Consider the following 22,650-nt stretch of genomic DNA (forward strand, 5'->3'; position numbering starts at 1 on the left):
CCTTCCGCTTTATAATCCAATCGAATTTCACCTTACTATAGCTTTCGGTAAGACGTACAAAATGGCTGCCACTGTAAGTTTTGATGTTTATAAATTTATGCGATTTTATGAAAATAACATGCAGATGATAATGGCATATAATAAATAAATAGATAAATTATAGAAATGAATTAAATCGAAGTTTTTTATACTGAGTTAATTAAATAGTGCTTATTGTATCAATAAATAACATCTAGTTCTTGCAAATAGCCAAATGTAAACAAAAGAGCTTGGGTGACGCTTTTGAATATAACAAAATAATAGTAAAGTAATTACTGAATAATTAGGTATTAGAGTTAAAAAAAAAAAAAACCCTCTCTATTTCTCACTATTTGGAGTATGCGTAATGTGTTGACGAATTTTCATGAAAAGAGATTTTCTTAAAATGTGTTGTTAATAGTTGGTAAAATGGGTAGTAAAAACCGGGCCGGGCCGGGTCAGATCACCTTCGTAATCCGAATTTTTTAGTTTTCTTCGTTGATTTGTCATTGTTTCTTTTGAAACTTACGGAATATATTCTCAATGATATATTTAGTCTTCGCCACAAATTTTAGCACATAATATTACCTATAGGTAAGGAATTCATTGATTGTATGAAATCTGGTTGGTAAAATGGGTAGCGAGACCAAAACACACATTATTGCATATTTTCTGTATAATATACATCTGCTGCTGAAAACCTAGCATTTTTTCAATTCACATAGAGTTGAATTTGATACTTAATGCATTATTTGACCATTTAAATGCCTTTTATCATAATTATCGGCGATTTTTCCAAACCCGGGCCAAAAGGAAACCGGATGCAGTCGACCCGGGCCGGCGTTATTTATTCCGATTTAATTGCTAATGCTTTGATTAATTAACCAGTAATAATGGTCCTAAAAAAAATATCACCGACTGACAAATTATGTCTACTTTATGAATATTTAAACTGAAGATAGGGTTTAAAGAGGATTATATGGAGAGCAATTAATTACTATGTATATCCTGCCTGATTAAAATTAAAAATGGTAATTTATTAAAAATTAAACACATATTAACCATGATATATATAATAATGACTTAAAATATTGTATTTATAGTGCTAGTATTCATTTCTTTATTCATAAAAGATAGATAATTTAAAAACATCTTAAAACGTCAAGATATGAAGTGTGCATATTTATAATATAAAATGATGGTATTATATATCCAATTTTTAAATGAAATAATTAACAACACAGTATATGTACACCAATTTTATTTTCAAAATGGCACTCAAGTAAGTCTGCATATGCTTGTTAAATTTAAGGATCATGAAAATTGTAATTTTGGTAGGCCTTCAATTTTGTGGCAGTTTTTGCCCTGCCTTTAAGGCTCAAGGGATGTAGGAGTCCTGAAATTTATGTCCCCTTTGTCCCAAAGATACTTCATACCAAATTTGAAAGGAATTGGAATGATCATACTTATCAAGAAGTTAAAAATGTTCAATTGTTAACGCACGATGACAGACGACAAGCAATTGTAATGTCATCCGAGACCTAAAAATCGTAGAAACGACTTTTTAAATCGTTTCTACGATTTCCTAAATCGTAGAAACGACTTTCTAAATCGTATATACAACTTTTTAAATCGTAGAAACGACTTTCTAAATCGTAGAAACGACTTTTTACATCGTTTCTACCATTTAATAAATCGTACAAACGATTATTTTTATTTTTTCTGCTAGGTTAAATTGGCACGAATACGCCGTCGTAAGTAACTTAATGATAGTTAGGTTAAAATTTAAATTAAAAAGATGGTTCTTATGATGATACCTCCAAGTGGTAAGAACCGTGCAATGTCATGTTTCATGAGATCGTGCACGTGATAGCTAACATCCTCATTTTATTCGGAATTTTAATATCTGGCCCGGGTTACCGTATCCGGTTTCCTTTTGGCCCAGGTTTTAATAAATCGTGAATATTAAATATATAAGACTCGCATAACAATTGCTACAGCATTTTGGTGATAAATTATCATAATATTTATCTAAATCATGTGTAGTTTCATTGTTGTGTCACATAGTTTAATCGTAATCGCAGAAAAATGTGTATTTTTCCTCGCTACCCATTTTACCAACCTGAAATAAACAAACGTTGATAATATCACAGTGAAGCAAAATTATGCCGTAATTTTTGTAGCGAATATCCAATGTATCATCCACATTGTGATTAAGAAGTCTCATACCAAACGAAAATAAAATAACGAAGAAAACTAAAAAATTCGGATTACGAAGGTGATCTGACCCGGCCCGACCCGGTTTTTACTACCCATTTTACCAACTATCACTGTCCACTACTCTCGGCCTGTGTCAGTGTGTGCGTTGAAGCATAGATAAGTGTTATGGTTTTACAATGTGGAATCTGAATGCCACTCCATTATTCTGTTGATCCCCTTGGACTTTTATTCTATGCTGAAGATTGGATAACTGTTACTTTTAAACAACTTAATTATCCTTCAACATTAGACAATTTTGGATAAAAAAATCTTCTTAATTAAAGGACATTGTTTAAGAAATATTTTCTGTTTTATACAATGTGTTATATTGAACAGGTTGGGAACACTTCCCATCAACGAGATATTCTCGTGAAAACGCATTTATCCCTCTCTAGCGAGAGTTAAATATATTCCGTAGAACCGAGAAAAACCACCTATGGAATACATCTCTTCGTGTTTCACGTGAAAAGAAGAAAAAGTGCTAAAATGTTTGATACTTCTGTAAATATATAAATTAAAACAAAAACACTCAAGATGTGCATTGGATTTCAGACTCCATCCCTCTTAAGCAGCAACTTTTGAAATTAAATTTCTTGACTGTGTCATCAATTTTATAGAGACAATTCACATCATGTTGAGTGTGTGTCACACTTATTCAGCATTGCACCGAGTTTGCCATTATTTTCTAAAAAGACATCAAAAGACCTGTTTATGGTAATGTTTACTTTTTCTCTAAAGAGGGATAATTGTGTTTTAGAGAGAAGATCTTGCTATAGTGGAAGTGTTCCCAACCTGTTGAGTACAAGAAGAAAATATTTTCTCTCAGTGAAATTTATGATTTGTATGGTTTTAGAAATTTGTTAAATAAAAAAATTGAAATAGGTCAATTAAGCTATTTCCTATAGTGAAATTGACTTAGATTAAGAGCATGACAGAAATAGCATTTTTCATTTTACATGTTTGTTTTTTTTAAACAGGAAGTCGATGAGCTGTCCAGTGGAACTGAAAAAATAAATTTGTCTTCAGAAGATGCATCAAAACTAGAAACATCTGTATCAAAACCAGAGGCATCATCGGTATCAAAAGCAGAGACATTAAGTGAACAAGCCTCCTTGTTGGACCAGGTGATTCTTTTGATTTGCAATTATGAGAGGGAGGTGTATTTATTTTTATATTTCAGTGATCAGTTAAAGCAATTTCAAATGAATTTTTTTGAGGGAAAAACTTACTTTATGGTGAAGAAACTTGTTGTGATATTGAGATGCCAGAGTGAAAACACAAAAATAATGAAGTGTACCTTAATACTGTACTTGAATGAGTGATCTTCCTTCAAAACTTATATTGGCTGATGACGGTAGCTTAGTGGCAGAACGTTCGCTTCGTAACTGTGAGGTCGTGAGTTAGAGCCCTGCTCGTGCCATGGCCGTGTCAAACCTAAGACATTAAAATCGGTAGTGATTGCTCCTTCGCCAAATGCTCGGCATACAAAAGTGAGAATCATGGGTCTTTCTTATATGACCTTATAAACGGAGATCCCATGTCACTACAGGCATTGTCACAATATGGACCAAGCTCCATTGACACATTCACAACTTAAACAGTTACTCCAGTCTACACTAAACAAAAGAAATTGAATTGATTCAACAGAATAATGTTTTAAGCATCTAATCGTAATAATTGTATTGTGACCCTTAAAAGTACCTCTAGATACTTTCCTTGTACAAAAAGTTAAATGATGATCACTTATACCAGTGGTGATAACACCTGAGTTAACAAAGGATATGATTAATTACAGACTCTGTGTGGCAAGTAACTCTTGTTGGATCACAATTTGGTCGAGACAAAATAAATTCAAAGTATTCAAATAATGTTTATATAAAGGATGGTTCTTGTTGGCTTTACATATGTTAAAATCACCCAAGATAATGGTTTCTCAGTCAGTTCGTAGTTTGCATATATATCTTCTTCGAAGAGGTCAATAAAGGAAGACTGGGTTGGGGACGGTAACAAACCTCAACTATGATTGGTTTTGATTTTGGCAAATAAAGTTCTAACCAAAGAGACTCGATGTCATCGTTGTTGATATCTGTTCTTCTGGCAAATGCAATATTGGATCGAGCATAAATGCAGATAACATGTACAATTTTGTTTAATACTTACTAGTATTTTTTTATCACTTTAGTATTCTAGTATAAAATATATCTGAAGCTTGTCATTTATCAATGCATTATGCAACTATTAATCAAAACCTGCCAAAATTCCAATTGTTAGTCATGTAACATTTATTATTTTTCTCTGTTGATCATATATATTGTATAAATGTAAGGACCCCATTGGAAATAAGCTAATTTAAGCTTTTATGGGTTATGTTATTATATCATCATTTGTCATGTTATTCATACAGTCACTTATTATGTTCCCCAAACAAAGTTTGGGAACATATTGGTTTTACTCTGTTTCTTATTATTATTATTATTATTATTCTTTCTTTATTCTTGTCACCCTTTTTTGTCCACGAGTGTTCTCAGAAACTACTGAAGGGATCAAGATGAAACCTTTTTAGGATGATAGAATACTCTATGTAAATGTGCGGAACGAACGTCATTTTGTCTGAAAATGCATGCATGTGCATGCACGTGCATTGGATTTTTTGTTTACAAACTTTGGAATGCATCTAACTTTTTTATTTTTCAATGAAATCGTTTGATATTTATATTGCAGGTATAACTTGAGACCCTTAACCGTTTGGCATAGTCAAAATTTCAATTCTGCACGCGCATGCACGTGTGCTTCAATTTGATTGGATAAGACAAAACCGTTTATAACTTTCTGGTAAATTAAGACAATTTAATGATATTTGCAGGATATGTAAAGATTATAAATATCTACAAATCTTTGTTATAAAATTTGAAAACGCGCATGCGCACGCACGTGCATTGACATTTGAATATTCAATTCTTTCAATGACCATAACTTTTTTGTTTTTTGTCAAAATCTTTTCAAACTTGTATTGTGTATGTATCTTGATATTCTTAACAAACGAAAACTGTCAAAATAACTATCCGGCACGTACATGCACGTGTGCTTAATTCTGATTGGACGATTTTCAAATCGCCATAACTTTCTTATAAATGATGGAAACAATATGAAATTTATACTGTAAGTATATCTATCAAATGTCTATTGAATGACATCAACATTGATGCTGAGTCATACTCACGTGCCCGTGTATTCACGTGCATATCTTTTCTTTCATTTTTCGGGTACTAAAATGGTCATAACTATTGAATTAAAAACTGAAATGAATTCAAATTTACCCTGAGGATCTATGATATGAATGTCTATGAAATAGTGTCAACAAAGTTTCCATTATCAAACTTGCGTGCGCGTGAATGCGCGTGCATTGTAATTTTTGACGTCTAAATTTAATTATTGGTCTATAACATTTTGAGATTGTAATGGATAGGTTTGAAAATTAGGTTGCAGGTATGTTTCGGGCCTCTCAATTTATTAATAGTCTCAAAATAACTTCCCTGCACGCACATGCACGTGCGCTTAATTCTGATTGGACGATTTTGAAATGCCAATAACTTTCTTGTGAGTGAAGCAATCGATACCAAATTCATATAGTAAGTATATTGTTCAAATGTCTATTGAATAGCATCAACAAAATTGCTGTGTGGTACTCACACGCATGTGTATGCACATGCATTGATTTCGGTCTTTGTAGTTTTGAGTTGCCGTTATTTTCTCGTTTTTCATTGAACAGTTGTAAAACTTCTCTTGTACTCATATAGTAAGACTTCTAATGTATCGAGATGGTCGAATTATTCATATGCACGTGCATGCACGTACGTGCACGTGCACAAAACTCTCAGATCTTTATAACTGATTTGAACTAGTATGAAATGGACTGAACGTTATAAGATAGTTATATATTCACATGTTTCACAGTTTGCAATGGTCAAAACCACTTGTACTGAAATAAATGACACCACTTGCTAAATGGGGGAATGTTTGGGGAACATCTGTAACGGTCCCTGTTACAATAAGTACTAGTTATTATTATTATTATTCTTTCTTTCTTCTTGGGACTTTTTTGTCCACGAGTGTTCTCAGAAACTACTCATGAGATCAATATGAAACCTTTTTAGGATGATAGTATAGCATATGTAGATGTGCGGAACGAATGTCATTTTGTCTGAAAATGCATGCATGTGCATGCACGTGCATTGGATTTTTTGTTTACAAACTTTGGAATCAGTCTAACTTTTTTATTTTTCAATGAAATCGTTTCCTATTTATATGGTAGGTATAACATGGGAACCTTAACTGTTTGGCATCGTCAAAATTTCAATTCTGCACGCGCATGCACGTGTGCTTCAATTTGATTGGATAATACAAAACCGTTTATAACATTCATGGCAATCAAGGAAATTTAATGATATTTACAGGATAGGTAGACATGCCAAATATCTACAGATCGATGTAATAAAAATGGCAAACGCGCATGCGCACGCACGTGTATTGTCTTTTGAAGGTTCAATTCTTTCAATGACCATAACTTTTTTGTTTTTTGTCAAAATCTTTTCAAACTTGTATTGTGTATGTATCTTGATATTCTTAACAAAAGTGTATAGCCATAATTACCATCCGGCACGTGCATGCACGTGTGCTAAATTCTGATTGGACGATTTTCAAATCGCCATAACTTTCTTGTAAATAATTGAAACAATATGAAATTTATACTGTAAGTATATCTATCAAATGCCTATTGAATGACATCAACATTGATGCTCAGTCATACTCACGTGCGCGTGTATGCACGTGCATAGCTTTTCTTTCATTTTTCAGGTACTAAAATGGCTATAACTATTGAATTAAAAACTGAAATGAATTCAAATTTACCCTGAGGATCTATGATATGAATGTCTATGAAATGGTGTTAACAAATTTTCCATTATCAAAATCACGTGCGCGTGAATGCGCGTGCATTGTAATTTTTGACGTCTAAATTTAAGTATTGTTCTATAACATTTTGAGATTGCAATGAATAGGTTTGAAAAGTAGGTTGCAGGTATGTTTTGGGCCTATCAATTTATTAATAGTCTCAAAATCACTTCCCTGCACGCGCATGCATGTGCGCTTAATTCTGATTGGACGATTTTGAAATCCCAATAACTTTCTTGTGAGTGAAGCAATCGATACCAAATTCACATAGTAAGTATATTATTCAAATGTCTATTGATTAGCATCAACAAAATTGCTGTGTGGTACTCACGCGCACGTGTATGCACTTGCATTGATTTCGGTCTTTGTAGTTTTGAGTTGCCGTTAATTTGTCGTTTTTCATTGAACAGTTGTGAAACTTCTCTTGTACTCATATAGTAAGACTTCTAATGTATCGAGATGGTCGAATTATTTATCTGCACGTACATGCACGTACGTGCACGTGCACAAAACTCTCAGATCTTTATAACTGATTTGAACTAGTATGAAATGGACTGAACGTTATAAGATAGTTATATATTCACATACAACACAGTTTGCAATGGTCAAAACAACTTGTACTGAAAGAAATGTCACCACTTACTAAATGGGGGAATGTTTGGGGAACATCTGTAACGGTCCCCGTTACAATAAGTACTAGTTCTTTAACTGTTATAAATGCATAGTGCTATAGATTATGCCAGGTTTAAATTTGTTATTTTAAATTCACAATCATGACATTCTGTGATATTTTATTCATGAATAAAATGAAATGAAGAAAAAACCCTCACTGCTAAGGCCCTGATTGCTAAGCATAGGTCTAAATTTGTGGTTCTTTCCCTACAGCTGGTGATGTCTCAATATGAGAGAAAAATTATTAATGAGACATAAAAACAATCAATCAATTAAAACTTAAAAATTTGTTGTACACTATTCTTTCTAGGTCATATGCTCAATAGCCAGTGTGAACTATTACCATCATTTGTTGTCCATCTGTTGGTGTGCGGGTTTTTTTTTGTGTGTGTGTATCTTCTCCAGAATGACTGCATACAAATTCACTATACTTTAGTATTATAAAATGTTCCACAAGGTGTCCAGCATAGATGATTGAAATAGTTTTTGAGTAATTTAAGTTTCAATATGGCTGCCATGGCTTTTGTTTGACTGTGACAAAATCTAATTTTTCTCCAGAACAACTGCATCAATAGTCATGATACTTGGTACAGATGCTCTTGTAGTGTTTCCAGATTGAGTTTTCTTATAAATTGTAAGAGTAAAATAGCTATAATGGCTTTTGATTAGCTGAAGTTACTAGTATTCATGTCAGGCAATTTGATTCAGGCAAAGAGCCTTTTGTTATTATGTTTTTATGCATATCTGGTGTATTTAGAACACCACAGCAAAGGTACTAGTTGTTATTTGTTTGTAGAGTATGTTAAATTTATAAAAATGTCAGGGTTGCAGTAGCTATTTGCAAAACTGTGCTCAAATGTACATTTTCTAAACGAAAAATCAACTGCCATAGTGATGTATTTATTTCAGTTATATCAAAATAAGTTACATGTATTCCCATTTGAACAAACTATTGGGGAACAGTGTAACAGATAGTTTTGGACACTCCGATCTACACATATGATATTTAAGGTGCAGTACTGTATAACCTTCTCGATATGGTTGTTTTACAGCTGAAGTTACTACCAGAACCCCCCAGTCTCAGCAAGGAACCAATTGTTTTACAGCTGAGAGAGTTAAATCCTTACATCACCTGTGGTCTGTGTGGCGGTTACCTGTATGAGGCATCCACTATCACAGAATGCATGCATACCTGTAAGTAAATTAGGATCTTTTGTATTAAGGAAGAATGCCACACCAGAAAAAAATGCAGTTTTAGTAGAAAGTAATAAAAAAAATTTTTAAACCTCTGCTGAACTCGAACCCGCAATCTTCAATTCAGCAGTCAACACGCTAACTTACTGAGCTACTCAGCTAGGAAATTGAATCAAAAAGGAATAGACAAATATTGCTGATATTCATGTTTTAATAGGAAGTCAGCCATTTTGACAATGTAGTACACCTCCTTAATGAAACAAAGTTGAAATTTATTTCATTATCTCATTAACATATTCATGTAGATGAATATTTTTTTCTTGCATAACATATGGACCCATGACTCATTGATATGTATATGCCATATATTTATCATATATATATTTTCATTTTTAGTTTGCAAAACCTGCATCGTACGATACACAGAACGGAATTTAACATGTCCTATATGTGATGCACCTATTCATCCCACAGACCCCTTTGTTCACATAAGGTGTGTAAATATGGAAAAATTGTCCGGCAACCTGATTCAGTATTTTTACGCCTACAATATGCATCAGAATTTCTTTTCTTTATAAATGCAGACATGACAGTACCTTGCAGGACATTGTGTACAGACTTTTACCAAAGGTAGCTGAAGGTGAGTCAGAACATTAAATGTTTAAATAAAAATATTATTACAAAAGTGCTGGAAATGGTTCTGAACATTAAAAGCTTGACTAATCGCAGTATCACGAAAATAAGTGAAGGAAGTCAGAACAGTACAAAGGTAGCTGAAAGTAAGTCAGAATAAAAGGTAGCTGAAGGCACATTAGACATATTTAATTCCATGGAATTATAATTTGATGGATTATCATTTTTGGTTCCACAGGTGTAAAATTCCGCTGATTCGTATATGGATTACATGGCTAACATACTTTAAGTCCGTTGATAATAAAATAACATGGATTTTACGTGGCCGCAGACTTAGCGGAAATAAGTATTGCACGTAAAAATGTATGTTTACAGTAAGTTAGAGCATTTCGTGCTTGAATAAAAGGTGGATAATTTTGAACATTATATACCTTAATAAAAGCACATATCACAAAAGTAGCTGAACAGTACATGCTGGACTAAAGTTGCCATCACTAAGACACTGTAGTAGAACTGCCTGTAAGGACAGCATCTGACATATAAACTGTGAGTTCACAAAGCAGTGGGCTTGGAATGTTGATATATGAATGTAATATACATTTAATATAATACATGTAATAAATATACTGTTCATATATTTCAGTGGAACAGAAAAGAGAAATAGAATTTTATGAAAAACATGAACAGGAAACTGGAGGTAAGATAAAGACATTTACTTTAGTACAATTATTTGTGTTATCACACATTTATTCATAACTTCTTTACCTACCTCTGACAAGAGAGACAACTCTTGAAAAGCTTGATGCTCACTCAATACGCCAGTTTCGAGATACGAACTCTTCTGTGTAGGAGGTGCATTTAGTGAAACTTTGAATGACGAAGTGGGACAGAGTGGACCTACAGTCAGCGAGGAAGATGACGAAATGTATTAAAAGCGGCTTCTCTTTTAATATGTAAATGTGGGAAATACAATATACTATCGAAAGAAATGTTTTACTAAAGTGGAAACAAAAACAATGTCATATTTGCAAGTAATGTCTTAGATATGGTACTTCTGACCAACGAAATAACGTGATATGATAAGAATTCTATGTATTTGATTACTCCCTAAATACTTATAACTTACTTAGTTTGTGTATCAGTCGAATTCGGGTGATCTTGAGAGTGTATGAGAAACTTACTGAGTACATTCACTTACGCAGTGATGAATATTAGTCCCACTCCCGCGTGTAAACAAATTGTTTCGCGCCTCACTATATACGAGAGTTCTCCAAAGGGAAATAACTCAGGTGTATCTCGAAACCGGCATATTGTGGTTTTATCAATATTCATCATGTAGACACTTTTTAGTTTTCCTGATAAGTAAGACGACACAATCAAGAGATGAATGATGTAGTCTATGTTTAGAATACAGAATAGACGTCAATGAATTACATTCCAACAACATTGTATTTTTATATGTTAAACCATAACATTGGGTACCTGTGAATATTGATATAGTGAAACTACAGCAAAATGAACCTTCCTAAATTGTCTATACTAAATCAACTTAAAATTTGTAAATCTCAAATAAAAATATCTACACTAAATCATTTTGAATCTTAAAAATTTCATTTAATGTGTCAAACAAAGGTTTTATTTCAAAAATGATGAAAATGAAAACTAATTTATGTTTTGTTTGAGTTAAATGAATACAATTTATTGTATGAAATGTAATTTATTCCAATGATTTTTCAATCAAATCCAAAACAGTGGAGAAAATTTATATAAAGTTTAATAGAAAAGGTTGATACATTCAACTTTTGAACGTCATTGAAGTCCCTTTTTTGTAGGAATTTTATATTTGTACTTATTACAACCAAACTAAGCCAAATATATATATCAACTCATGCATCCATTTTTTGTTGTTGATTATATCAAGTGTCCTTAATTTAAACTTAATTTTGTGTTTTACAATTATGATTCAGAGGTCATTCTTCCAAAGCTCCAGCTGCCCCCCTCCCCACCAAGCACCCCGCCTCCTCGAACAGACCAGCCGCCCCTCCCCAGCGAGTACATACGCAAGAAGAAGAAGGAACCATCACTAGGAAATTTCAAGTCACTATTTGTCTCCATAGTTCTGACTCAGATCAGGTTTGTGTAATTGTTTGAAATCAGGAAAATGCAACGTTATTCAAGATCATATTTTGTTGTCAGTTATACACATATACATACAACTGTAAGCTGTCATTGAGACTGAATTTATGGAGCCACTTTACTTTTTATACCCTCCCCCCCCCCCCCCCCCCCCCCCCCTTCTTCTTTATGTCAGAAGAATGTAATAATTTTTAATAGCTGTTGCATACACAATATCGCATCTCGATATCTCAACATGTCCAAACTTAATGACATCCTTACACTTAAAAATTCTCTTAGCTTGTTTGATAGCCAAGTACTTGTAAATTTCACCATCGCGGAAATATTGCTGAATTTGCCACCAAAGCATTTCTGGGTCAATTAAGGAATCGGAACCATTTTTTATTGAATATATTCTTACAGGTTTCATCCAGGACATTTCATTAATGTAGAATACATATTTCAGTTCTAGGAATCGAACCTATTCCCCAAAATTTAATTATGCCACTCATGTAGAAAATAAAACTTTTATCTTCCTGGAGCATACTATAAACCTACTTTTATTCACATTAGACAAATTCACAAGAACTCTGTCAGTCACTGCAAATATTTTCTCATCACAAACCAACCCTTCAATGTCTGTCATATTTGTTGAAGATTTTCTGGAGTAACTTTTAAAGCGGGGTCAGGCCTTGTTTCAGTTGAGATGTATGATACATTAGCACATGTTTCACACCTCCAACAAAAGAGTTTTGCCGTTACCAAAGCACTCGGTACACCCCAAGTCCAAACTTCATGTTCGGGTAACCCTACCATTGTATCTATGATTATTAAACCAATAATAATCAAAGATTGGTATTAATCAAGGCTAGGGTGATATGCTCCCTGAACATGGAGTTTCCACTTATTTAGTAAACATTGAATTTATAAACACACACACACAAAGGTGTTAGTAAATGTTTGGGTGGCATTGGCAACCAACAGAAACAGTAGATCAGTTATACTGATAAAGTGATATATAAATCGGTACTGGAGTTAGGAGTTAGGGGTGGTCAATCTCTCTCTCTCTCTCTCTCTCTCTCTCTCTCTCTCTCTCTGCCATCACCAACATTTCATTAAAATAGCATAAAAATAAAATGTGTACTCACCATCTTCTTTTTGGGTTTCATTCACAAAGCTACACCGACAGAAATCTAACTAGTCATTTCAAATAAATTGAAAAAGAGGCAGGGGCAGTTTTCTGTTGCTCCATCAGCATGTTTCTATTGGTCGCTCAGGTCACGCAAACAGATCATATTCAAACATTTAGAAAATGCACACCATTTCTATCATGCCTGAAAACAAATCCTCACTAATGTCCAAGAAATCCAGACATGACACATGGTCTTTAAACTTGGATTTTGAATGTGTAGGAAAAAAACATAATTATGCTTGAAAACTACTCACCAGAGACCATCACCTGGCTGTTGAATACAGGTAAACTTATCTTGAGGATACAAATTATCAAAACCAGCTAGAACAAAATTGAACCAATCAAGATAGATTTTGATGATTTTTAAATAAAGGTTATATTTCAAAATACAGAAGGGTTATTATAAGTTAAATAGAAACCACATAGAGTTTAAGTACTCGTGTGAAACATGTACTAAGTATGTTGTTAATTTTTCTCTCCCTACTCGATTTGGTCCCTTGCTTTGCTTGGCGCCAAATCTCTTGGTACTTAGGAAGAGGGCTAAAATAGGCTTTGCCTGCTGCCCAATCCTATTCATTTTTGAATAAAATATTGTTTAAATTAAAATAAATCTCTTGGTACTTGAAAAAAGTTTACCGACATATGCTTATCAAAGCATTTTCGAATTAAATATATCATCAAAAACATGTTAAAATTCTTTTCTTTTAAAAAAATCACTTTTTTGGTATATACATATGTAATATAATTTAAACATAGGCTGCCATTCAAGTTATAAATCTTAGGTAAACTAACTGAATCTGAAAGTGTTCTTTAACTATATGGTCTGTTGGACAAGAATAATGTGCAAAAACAGCTCACAACAGTTGTAAATAAAAACAGCTCACAACAGTTGTAAATAAAAACAGCTCACAACAGTTGTAAATAATTGCACAGGAGTGGATCTTAAATTTTCTAGCATAAGGCATTTGACAGCTACTGATAATTATTTGAAATGAAGAAGACTTTATTGCAAAACTTACATGTACTTGCAGCAAACTATAGTTAGTCACTGGTAAATCACGAAATAGAGTAACTGCAAATATGGAAATATAAGTTTGTTTGATGGGTTTGAATCTGCCCTTAAACATGCTAAAATTTATCATTGTCACACATTTGGAAAATATAGGTCAATATTATGCATCCTTTAAGTTTCTTATAGTTATCAGTGTGCGAAACTAACTTTAAAGTCCTATAGACTTTTGGTCCATAGTCATTTTATTTCCTATAGACCACAACAAATTCCTATAGACCGAAATTTAACATGCAATATTTATTGTTATTAAAAAAATAAATAATAGACACAAATTCGGTTTGGCAATTTGTTCACAGTTTAATTATATTCTTTTTTCAATTTCATGCACGTCAAGCTTTTCAATTAGAATTTCGTTTTCTTTTTCATTTTGTTCCAGCTCAGTTTCGATGTCTGATTCTTCATCTAAGTCACTTCTACTACGTTTCGTTTTCTCACGATTTTCTGCGACTTTAGCCTTGTTGTATTGACTGCTTTCCGTTTGATTCAAGTGCGAGCACCTTCCACATATTTGCACGAAAATGGCGTACATTGAAGTAAATATCAAATTGACCCCCCCCCTTCCATTAAAAATGGAATAATCTTATTCGAATAACTTGTAATTACATTGTGGAACATTTTATTACAGCTAAGGGGTGACTATAAACTGGTCCCACTTCTCATATATGTTAAATAAGCAGCGGAGAACCAGTTATTTACTCAGAATTCCTACAGACAAGTCGGTCTATAGCTATTTTGATCGTTATAGACCAACTCGATTTTCTATAGACATTGTCTATTGGTCCATGGTTAATTTCGCACACCGGGTTATTGATGGTTACCATGGATTAAACTTACCTTAAAAAATTCTAACTTGGTCATTCATCTGGAAAGTATAGGTCAATTTCTGCATCTGAAACCCTGTTGCACATCAACAGGCTAAGTACAAACATTCATCACAAAATTAGAATCTGTAACCCATACCTGTTGTAAAATTAGAATCCTCAACCCATACCTGTTGTAAAATTAGAATCTGTAACCCATACCTGTTGTAAAATTAGAATCTGTAACCCATACCTGTTGTAAAATTAGAATCTGTAACCCATACCTGTTGTAAAATTAGAATCCGTAACCCATACCTGATGTAAAATTAGAATCTGTAACCCATACCTGTTGAATGTATGCACAGATCACAATGAATACTGACAACGTAATGATGCAGATCACAATGAATACTGACAACGTAATGATGCAGATCACAATGAATACTGACAACGTAATGATGCAGATCACAATGAATACTGACAATGTAATGATGCAGATCACAATGAATACTGACAACGTAATGATGCAGATCACAATGAATACTGACAACGTAATGATGCAGATCATTAGTAAATACTGACACTTATAATGACAACCATCCCAGGTGTTGTGAATATATCACTATATTTACATTTCTAATGTTTTTAGCTTTTGACATCATTACCAATTGTATGGATCACCATTTCCTAGTTAATGTGACGCAGTTGTGAACAGTATGCACATGAATCTTGATGAATATAGCATGTCTATTTCAATGGGTGGGATTCCAACAGAAATGAAAATAAAATGTAAATATAAAAATAAATTTCATTTGTGAAAATACATGAGGGTATGAACTGCGACACTTCACCCCAGCATACTTTATGAAGCGTGTTCGTGCTTGGTGAAACGTACACTGGTGTGAAGCATAGCTAGTTCATACCCCCATGTATTTTCAAAAATTAGATTTATTTGTGAAGTATATTTTTTTTATATAATATGAGCGTAATGACACATTCCCAGCGATTCATTTGTAGAAGTGTGATATATTTCATTCCAATGTATTTTACTTTTTTAAACATCAATGGTAATTATTTTCATTTCAGCGAGCAGGAAGATTCCGATGAGGAGGTAATTAATTTTTGTTTGAAAAAAATCAAATATACATATGATACAGTAAAACTTTAATTTAAAGCCTTTACATGTGTGTAGTGAAACACTTCTGTTGTAGAACACATCATATTTTACTGAACAACCACAATTGTCTTCTTTTCAGTTTGAACTCGAAAAACAATTTGTAAGAGTTACCAAAAGAGCAACTATAGAAAACGTCATCAGCTTCATAAAAAGGAAACTACACCTAGGAAATGTTTATGATGTAAGTTAAAGAAACATATTTTTAAAACTTCCCAGAATGGGAAGAGGTTACCCCACCCCCCACCCTGACACAGACTTGCAAAACACACATACCATTTGAAATTCTTTTTTAAAAAATCACTAAGCATTTTGGGACAAAATTTGTCCAAGGGTACATTTATGTCTGGCCCTTCCACTTATTGTATTGTCCCCTTGGCCTCCCCCCCCCCCCCCCCCCCCCCCCCCACACACACACACACACAGTTTGAGATTGCTTCTAAGAGGTCTTGCATGGTGTCAGTCTGTCAGACAAATTTCAACATTTCACAAATATTTTTTTTTAGAAATGTTTTGAACAACATGCATATATTGTACTTTATACTACACATGAATTTTACAAAGAAACCTTGCCAACAGAAAGATTAATCTTGTCCCAAAGTGGATAATTTTTCATGAATGGAAGAATGGCAACTGGAGACCATAAAATGCTTAAATTTTTACATAATTTCTAATTTTAAATGACAAGAATGCCATAAAATTGGTTGAGTATATTATGTTCACAAGAATTAAAATTTGAAGGAAAAACATCGTTACTGGGCAGATCATTGTAAAACAAACTTTCATGTACACCATTTCATTTAGGTTGACCTTTTCCATCCAGAGGAAATTGACTGTACAGAAACCATAGAGACCGACATCACACTGGAGAGCATTAGGGATACATATTATAGTGGTCAGGTAAGACACTGGGGGTCTTGGTTCTCAGTCTTCTCTGTATCAGTAGCAATACTACTAACTCGGTCTTCTCAGTATCGGGAGCACTACTAATAACTCAGTCTTCTCTGTATCGGGAGCACTGCTAATAACTCAGTTCTCTGTATCGGGAGCACTGCTAATAACTCAGTCTTCTCTGTATCGGGAGCACTGCTAATAACTCAGTTCTCTGTATCAGGAGCACTGCTAATAACTCATTCTTCTCTGTATCGGGAGCACTGCTAACTCAGTCTTCTCTGTATCGGGAGCACTGCTAACTCAGTCTTCTCTGTATCGGGAGCACTACTAATAACTCAGTCTTCTCTGTATCGGGAGCACTGCTAATAACTCAGTCTTCTCTGTATCGGGAGCACTACTAATAACTCAGTTCTCTGTATCGGAAGCACTGCTAATAACTCAGTTCTCTGTATCGGGAGCACTGCTAATAACTCAGTCTTCTTTGTATCGGGAGCACTGCTAACTCAGTCTTCTCTGTATCGGGAGCACTACTAATAACTCGGTCTTCTCAGTATCGGGAGCACTGCTAATAACTCAGTCTTCCCTGTATCGGAAGCACTGCTAATAACTCAGTCTTCTCTGTATCGGGAGCACTACTAATAACTCAGTTCTCTGTATCGGGAGCACTGCCAATAACTCAGTTCTCTGTATCGGGAGCACTACTAATAACTCAGTCTTCTCTGTATCGGAAGCACTGTTAATAACTCAGTTCTCTGTATCGGGAGCACTGCTAATAACTCAGTCTTCCCTGTATCGGAAGCACTGCTAATAACTCAGTCTTCTCTGTATCGGAAGCACTGCTAATAACTCAGTTCTCTGTATCGGGAGCACTACTAATAACTCAGTCTTCTCTGTATCGGGAGCACTGCTAATAACTCAGTCTTCTCTGTATCGGGAGCACTACTAATAATTCACTCTTCTCTGTATCGGGAGCACTACTAATAACTCAGTTCTCTGTATCGGGAGCACTGCTAATAACTCAGTCTTCTCTGTATCGGGAGCACTGCTAATAACTCAGTCTTCTCTGTATCGGGAGCACTACTAATAACTCAGTTCTCTGTATTGGGAGCACTACTAATAACTCAGTCTTCTCTGTATCGGAAGCACTGTTAATAACTCAGTCTTCTCAGTATCGGGAGCACTGCTAATAACTCAGTCATCTCTGTATCGGGAGCACTGCTAATAACTCAGTCTTCTCTGTATCGGGAGCACTGCTAATAACTCAGTCTTCTATGTATCGGGAGCACTGCTAATAACTCAGTCTTCTATGTATCGGGAGCACTGCTACTAACTCGGTTCTCTGTATCGGGAGCACTGCCAATAACTCAGTCTTCTCTGTATCGGGAGCACTGCTAATAACTCAGTCTTCTCTATATCAGGAGCACTGTTAATTTGTTATTTAACAATGAAATTCATGCATGAATATATGCCAAGTAGAAAAATTTAAAGAACTTTTCAGTAGAAAAATTTAAAGAACTTTTCAAGTTCTGTAAATGTTTCCCGATTTCATCAACACATGAGTTTATCTTATATTGTATATCGTAGTGAACTTTTTTGGAATCAGAGAAATAACATCCATGCTAAAGATTAATCAATGAATTTCCATGTTTACAGCTGCATGTAAATTAGTGTTTGAATAATTATAGAAAATATTTAAAGTTTATCTACAGCCCCATTATAAACATATTTGATTTGGGGGATGCAATAATAGGTGCTGTGTGTGTAATTAATTACTTTTTTCTCTGCTCTAGGACTGTTTGATTGAACTTCACTACAGGGTGCATCCAAAAGAAGAAGAAATGCTGGTACAGGGAGATATAACGTAGAACTACTTGTACTAGAGAATTGTTCACTTTTAATTAGCTTTTATCACATTGTTATTGTTTTTGTTAGGCTCGGCCAAATAAAAGAAACTTTTTATCAAGTAGCATTAGTATTTTTTGAATTTTGGTAAGAATTGATTTTGGGATTGAATTTGCATTTTTGAAATTCACCGGATGTGGTTATTAGATTAAGAATTGGAAGTGTTACCGATTGGACTGGTCAGTAAGGACAAAAATCGCATTATCATGATTGGACTGGTCAGTAAGGACAAAAATCGCATTATCATGATTGGCTTCTTACATGTTTTAAAGTCAAGTTCAAGGTTACATGTGTAACCGGAAGTAGAATTCTTTAGTGATTAAGTATTAAAGTTACCAGCCAACTTGGCTTATAGTGGTACTCTACCTCCAGCTATCAAAGATCAACCCAGGTAAGGGGATTTCTGAACTATGATCAACGCTAAATGAAAACACTGTTTAAAGTTTTATAAGTTTAATAAAGTGAGAATTAACCTTTGTAAATAATAACAAATAATAAGTAATGATCAAAATATAACAAGTAGTAAAGTCTATGGAAATTTCACAGGAACGAATAAAGTTATATCAGAAATATGATTTGATTTAGCAAATGAACAAGAATAATCTCAATAAATAGATAAGAAGTTCATGAAAAATTAACTAATAAAAAAAAAAATGGCAGGAATGCAGAAGACTAAAAAAATGTATGTCCCTACTGGACCTCCTTACTTAGACAAATGCTCAAAAATCCTACTCTATAAATGAACCAGTGAGGTGGAAAATATAAGAGAGATGAGCTACATCACCCAATATGAACTCTACTATTAACACTCTAGAGTTGAACTATCAACAATAAGGTAAAGTCTGGGCTCTAAAAATAACTGACCCAGAAAATAAACAACACCAAAAATATAAAGGGCAAAATAATAATAAATAGTGGTTCTAGAATTTACACCTGTTATCTACATATCCTTAGACCAGGCTGGACTTGGTAAGGGGAAACTTAAACTTTATAAAACCTACATCCTAAGCTTATTCCTACACTAACTTATGAAAAACATGCAACTAAAGCAAAGACCTAGACTGCTGTTAAATCATAAGAATTTCCTAACACAAAGGTACTGATGAAATAGTGCTGATAAACCATGAGGTTTTCCTGCACAGTAAAGAGGAACTAACCATGAGGTCATGTTCCCCAACCCAAGTGAAGAAAACTACACGAACACGGCTTTAAATACCCTAGCTAGGCCCAAAAATAGAAGCCAATAAATATCAAAGATCCTGAGACTAACTTAGCCAATCAGAACACAGCTATCAAAAGTACTATGGAAAGACTGCCAACATGGATGACACTTCCTGTTTTAAAAGTAAAACATGTGGAATGTCAACACATGACCTAACTTAAAAACAACCAACAATAAAGGGGTTTTACGTAAGTAACAACTGAAAATTCAAAGTAAATAGAATTATCATACTGAAATACCAGCAAAACTAGCTAAATAGAGATTACGAAACCAAGGCTGTAAAATAAAAATAAAAACCACTACACATGTAATAGTTATCAGTACCCCGAAATCAGATCTTCAGCAATCAATATTATTATTATCATTATTTACAGTATTTATATAGCGCATTATATAATAAAAAAATTACTCTAAGCGCTTTACATTAAAACAACAATAAACTACAATTAAAAATTGACAGTGTAAAAAAAAATAATCGTTTCATTAAAAGAATATGAATTCTAGCACTGGCTTACACAAAATCATGATTAAACTACAGAAAATACATACAAAAAGGTTTCATAAAAAAGAATATTAATACTGTCACTGGAAATGGCTTACATAAAATCATGATAAACAAGTCTGAAGAAGTAAGTTTTTAAATTTTTCTTGAAAAGATCGAAAGAATTTTCGTTGCGGATGTAACTTAGAAGGTTATTCCAGAGTATGGCGGTTGCTCTGTCAAACCTTCTGTCGCCATACTTTTTGGTCTTAACTCTTGGTGTTTGAATAAGCATGGCGTTTTCGGATCGTAAAGACCTTGATGGATTGTATGGACTGACCAGTTCTTCAAGGTAGACAGGTGCAAGACCGTGGAGAGCTTTAAATGTGTACATTAACACTTTGTACTGAACCCTGAAATGTACTGGAAGCCAATGGAGTTTCACTAAAACTGGTGTTATGTGCTCATTTTTCTTAGTTCTGGTAATCAGCCGTGCTGCTGAATTCTGCACACGCTGTAACTTTGACACTATGTCAGAATTAACACCATAGAAAAGGGCGTTTCCATAGTCTAAACGCGAAGTCACTAGCGAACTGACCAAAGTCTTGCAGGCGTCTTCAGTAATGAATGGTCTCCAAAGCATTTCTTGCATTTCTCAAAATCACATCGTAGTCGTGGTTGACTGGTTGTATATTGTTGAACGTCCTGCTTGAGAATTTTTCACTTGTATGGAGACATCGCCATTGCCAGTGAAGGGCGGAAAAATTTAGGCCTATGCTTGGCGCTTACTGCCTTTGAGCAGGGAGGGGTCTTTATTGTGCCACATCTGCTGTGACACGGGGCTTCGGTTAAGACCACTCTTCCTTACATTAAATAAATTTAAAAACAAAATAATGTAAATTTTCATATGTGTATTAAAATCAGTCTTCAATATAAGTGCGTCTTCACTAGCCAATGATTTACAATCAGCTCCGCTTGGCTAGCGAAGATGAGGTCAGTGCAGACTATACGGTTTTTAAAGGGGCATGGACACGATTTGAGCTTTCAAATTTTATTTTTCCATTTTTAGCTCACCTGAGTTGAAAGCTCAAGTGAGCTTTCTGAGCGCCTGTTGTCCGTCTGTCTGTAAATTTTTTACATTTTCGACTTCTTCTCCAGAGCCACTGGGCCAATTATAACCAAACTTGGCCAAAAATCTTCCTTGGGTGAAGGGTTTTCAAGTTTGTTCAAATGAAGGGCCATGCCCCCGTCAAAGGGGAGATAATCACAAAAATAGGGTGGGGTCATTTAAAAATCTTCTCAAGAACCACTAGATCAAAAGAGCTGAAATTTACATGAAAGCTTCCCTACATAGTGCAGACTCAAGTTTGTTCAAACCATGGCCCCTGGGAGATGGATGGAGCCACAATAGGGGATCAAATTTTTACATACAAATATATAGGAAAAATCTTTAAAAATCTTCTAAAGAACCACTGGGCCAGAAAAGCTGAGATTTACATGAAAGCTTCCTGACATAGTGCAGATTCAAGTTTGTTCAAATCATGGCCCCGGGGGTAGGATGGGACCACAATAGGGGATCGAAGTTTTACATTCAGATATATATAGGAAAAATCTTCTCAAGAACCACTGGGCTAGAATAGCTGAAATTTACATGAAAGCTTCCTGACACCGTGCAGATTCAAGTTTGTTAAAATCATGGTCCGCAGGGGTAAGATGAGGCGACAATAGAGGATTAAAGTTTTAATTATTATAGGGAAAATCTTCTCAAGAACCACTGAACCAGAAAAGCTGAGGTTTACATGAAAGCTTCCTGGCATTGTGCAGATTCAAGTTTTTAGCTCACCTGAGCTAAAAGCTCAAGTGAGCTATTCTGATCACCCGTATTCCGGCGTCCGTCCGTCTGTAAACTGTTAACATTTTTGACTTCTTCTCAAAAACCACGGGCCAATTTCAACCAAATTTGGCACAAAACATCCTTAGGTAAAGGGAATTCTAAATTGTTAAAATACAGGGCCAGGCCACCTTCCAAGGGGAGATAATCAAGAAAAGGTAAAAATAGAGTAAGGTCATTA

The 22,650-nt window shown here is 34.4% G+C and overlaps 1 protein-coding gene across 1 annotated transcript; it reads left to right on the plus strand.

The window, feature by feature from the left end:
• The first annotated feature begins 36 nt into the window (after positions 1-36).
• LOC125657794 (polycomb group RING finger protein 3-like) lies at positions 37-18,939 on the plus strand. Its single transcript, XM_048888566.2, has 11 exons — positions 37-73; positions 3,255-3,401; positions 8,952-9,093; positions 9,490-9,586; positions 9,678-9,733; positions 10,370-10,423; positions 11,694-11,859; positions 15,992-16,016; positions 16,162-16,263; positions 16,884-16,979; positions 18,764-18,939. Exons 1-11 carry the CDS (start codon positions 62-64, stop codon positions 18,836-18,838), a joined length of 972 nt encoding a protein of 323 aa, XP_048744523.2. The 5' UTR covers positions 37-61; the 3' UTR covers positions 18,839-18,939.
• Positions 18,940-22,650: the final 3,711 nt, after the last annotated feature.

The sequence above is a fragment of the Ostrea edulis genome, chromosome 9 (genome assembly GCF_947568905.1).
Source record: "Ostrea edulis chromosome 9, xbOstEdul1.1, whole genome shotgun sequence".
NCBI lineage: Eukaryota > Metazoa > Mollusca > Bivalvia > Ostreida > Ostreidae > Ostrea > Ostrea edulis.

Coding starts and splice junctions, on each gene's coding strand:
- LOC125657794 (XM_048888566.2), top strand. Junction 16,264..16,883: donor ACCTAGGAAATGTTTATGAT/GTAAGTTAAAGA, acceptor CATTTCATTTAG/GTTGACCTTTTCCATCCAGA. Junction 16,980..18,763: donor ATACATATTATAGTGGTCAG/GTAAGACACTGG, acceptor TCTCTGCTCTAG/GACTGTTTGATTGAACTTCA.